At 46.1% G+C, this 3,052-nt stretch overlaps 1 protein-coding gene across 1 annotated transcript in view; it reads left to right on the plus strand.

Annotated features, from left to right (window-relative positions):
• LOC104500552 (thrombospondin-4) overlaps window positions 1-3,052 on the plus strand; it is a gene marked incomplete at its 5' end in the record, with an annotated part of 9,904 nt that overhangs the window by 2,446 nt on the left and 4,406 nt on the right. Inside the window, 5 exons of the mRNA XM_010144217.1 lie at window positions 1-40; window positions 323-501; window positions 1,424-1,472; window positions 1,572-1,768; window positions 2,281-2,453. The exon at window positions 1-40 is cut by the window's left edge and continues 34 nt beyond it. Of these exons, the coding sequence (XP_010142519.1) occupies window positions 1-40; window positions 323-501; window positions 1,424-1,472; window positions 1,572-1,768; window positions 2,281-2,453 (638 nt within the window). The remainder of the gene's footprint in view (window positions 41-322; window positions 502-1,423; window positions 1,473-1,571; window positions 1,769-2,280; window positions 2,454-3,052) is intronic.

The following is a 3,052-nucleotide window of genomic DNA, read 5'->3' on the forward strand; positions in this document are numbered from 1 at the left end:
TGCAGGCTGGTCCCCAACCCAGGGCAGGAAGATGACAATGGTGAGATGGGCCTTCAGGAGCCATTTCAGTGCTTAGGCACAACATCCTTCCTCAGGCATTACACACACACACCAGGATCTGACACAGTCACACTTATCCCAGGAGGGATCCCAGCACACAGGGGCACTTTGGCCAAGGCAGAGGTCCTCAGGTTTCCTCCCTGGGTACTGTGGCCATCAGGGCTGAGACTCTACCTGCTTCTCAGACAGCGGATCCAGTGGCTCAGCCACATGTGGCTACTTCCTGCAGTATAACCCGCTTTTGCTTCTCTCATGCATTCAGGTGATGGAGTTGGTGATATCTGTGAGTCTGATTTTGACCAGGATACAGTGATTGATCAGATTGATGTATGCCCTGAGAATGCAGAGATCACCTTGACAGACTTTAGAGCATATCAGACAGTGGTGCTGGATCCAGAGGGGGATGCACAGATTGATCCCAACTGGGTGGTTCTGAACCAGGTAAAAATACATCTGGTTTTTCTTACTCGTCTGAGAAGGGTAATTTGGAAACCACAGTAAAACTGTATCTGTAATTACCAGACCTCTGGCAAACAAGTGAAAGTGGAAGCTGTTACTTGGCTGACTATTTTACAGGAGTTATAATGAACGTACTTTCTTGTAGCATATGATAGCCTTAACCTTGATGCTCCTCATAATCTAAAACCACTATAGGCTGGTCAGCCTGTCCTGGGTGGATTTCACTGCTGCCAAGAAGGCAAAGAGATGAGACTTTTGTGTCACCCTATTGGAATATTTCTGTAGTAAACAGCTTCATGAATCTTTCCCAGAATTTGAAAGTCTGACCTGCTGTATAGCAGAGCATTTACTCTTAGATGGAGTCCAACACATGTTATTTACACGAACAAACTGTAGCCTTCAGGAGGCTAAATCACAAAGAATGTGCAAATTATTCCCAGTGCCGAAGTCTCTGCCAGGCCAGCTGACATGTATATATCTTCCTTTACTGGGTCCTGGCAGTCAGTTTAATCCCAAACTCCATGATCAAGCTGTATAAGCTAAGCCTAGGAAAAGCTCTCTTCCCTGGTCCCCTGCTGCCACCCAAGTCCCATCTCCAATTATGGTCAGGTTCAGTGATTTCCAGAAGAAGACTGGGGTGGGGAGAGAAGGTATCAGAGTACCAGTATGACCAATTCTTCAGTGGGAAAAGAAAAATCCTTCCTGACTCAGGGCACACAAGCAGCTCAAATGTTAGTACTTGATTATAGTTCTCGTTTTAATTCAGAGCTACCAGTGTCACAGACAGTGTTGGGGTGAACAGAGGTGAGGGATGGAGCAGGTGCGAGAGGGAGGCCAGAGAGGCTGCCAGGTGAAGCCACCCTGCTTGTCACTCAAGCTAACCACCCTGAATTTACTCTTACAGGGCATGGAAATCGTGCAGACTATGAACAGTGATCCTGGCCTTGCTGTTGGTATGTACCCTCTTCTGAGACCGAAGTTTTACAGGAGAAAACTTACAGGGTGTGAACACGTTTTCTGCAAACTTGTTTCTAACCCGTGTGTATCCTCAGGTTACACAGCTTTTAATGGCGTTGACTTTGAGGGCACCTTTCATGTGAACACGGTGACAGATGACGACTATGCTGGCTTTATTTTTGGTTATCAAGACAGCTCTAGCTTTTATGTGGTTATGTGGAAACAGACTGAACAGACGTACTGGCAAGCAACTCCCTTCAGAGCTGTTGCAGAGCCTGGCATTCAGCTAAAGGTACTGGTCATGACTCCAAGCTGGAGACACAGCGGTCACCAAAGCCTGGCTATGCCATCCTGCGATGTGTTGGCCATGCCACCCTGCCATCTGACTGCCTGCCATGGGCTAAGCCATCATGCCATGCACTGGCCACGCCATCGTGCTGCCTGTCAGCCCTGCTGCCCAGCTGTCTCCCTGCAACAGCTGTCAAAACAGTTGTCAGGTGGCTGCCACACAGCCCTTTTTTCACCATTTTTTAACGCCATTTTTAAGTCTTGCTCCTGCTCATGAGCTGAAGCATTTAGTCTGGGCTGTCATTGTGCTCAGACTGTAGTTAGCCAAATTGCCTCCCTCCCCTTGGTCCAGCTACTCAGTTGTTTTTTTGTGCAAGCAGTTACACGAGGGAATTACGGGGCTTGTGAGCAGCAGGGAGGGTGCTTCTGCAGACCTGCTCCCCACTACAAAAAGACTTAGAGCTCCTGAAAGTGAGATTTTTCTCTAGTCAGCATTGAATATTTGTATTTCTGCAGGCTGTGAAATCCAAGACAGGCCCTGGCGAGCACCTCCGCAACTCCCTGTGGCACACAGGGGACACCATTGATCAGGTCAGGCTGCTGTGGAAGGACCCCCGAAACGTAGGGTGGAAAGACAAAGTCTCCTACCGCTGGTTCTTGCAGCACAGACCCCAGATTGGTTATATCAGGTAAGAGGAGAAAGGATAGATAAGGTGAGTACAGATACATGTCTGCCTAAGCTGTTGTTTCTCAACACCTAATTTAGGTAATAATCCAAGAATTTATAATACATCTTGGCTTTGCACTTACAACAGGTTAGACTTCTGGAATTCAGCCTGCAGTTCTTTTCGTAGGAAAGAATTCTAAGCTAAGCCTGTTTGTGACTGAAGTTCTCTACCATCTGGCTGTTGTAGCTGTGCCCTACCCTGATAAACCCTTTGCTGGCTTTAATACCTTGTTTTCCAAGCTACTGCTGGCCACTGGTCTGAAAAACAATGCATTTCAGGATTTCTTAATTTCAAGCTTTTGGAATATTTTAGCTGGAACTGCTACAGTTCATTTACATATTCTGGGACAACAGAATTAATAGAAGTTGTCCACTTAAAGGATGTGAGCCTAACTAAAATTATTAATTAACCTGATGTGATAGACTTGAGATTACATGTCATGTATTCAGAAATCTTGTCAAAGCTATGTAATGCATGTTATCTTTTCTTATTTTGTTACTGGGGAAAAAAATTATTAAAAAATCACCATTCAGGAGGAAATGTCACTCTGCAACATCAAG

Source organism: Buceros rhinoceros, unplaced genomic scaffold, assembly GCF_000710305.1.
Source record: "Buceros rhinoceros silvestris isolate BGI_N320 unplaced genomic scaffold, ASM71030v1 scaffold42260, whole genome shotgun sequence".
Classification (NCBI taxonomy): domain Eukaryota; kingdom Metazoa; phylum Chordata; class Aves; order Bucerotiformes; family Bucerotidae; genus Buceros; species Buceros rhinoceros.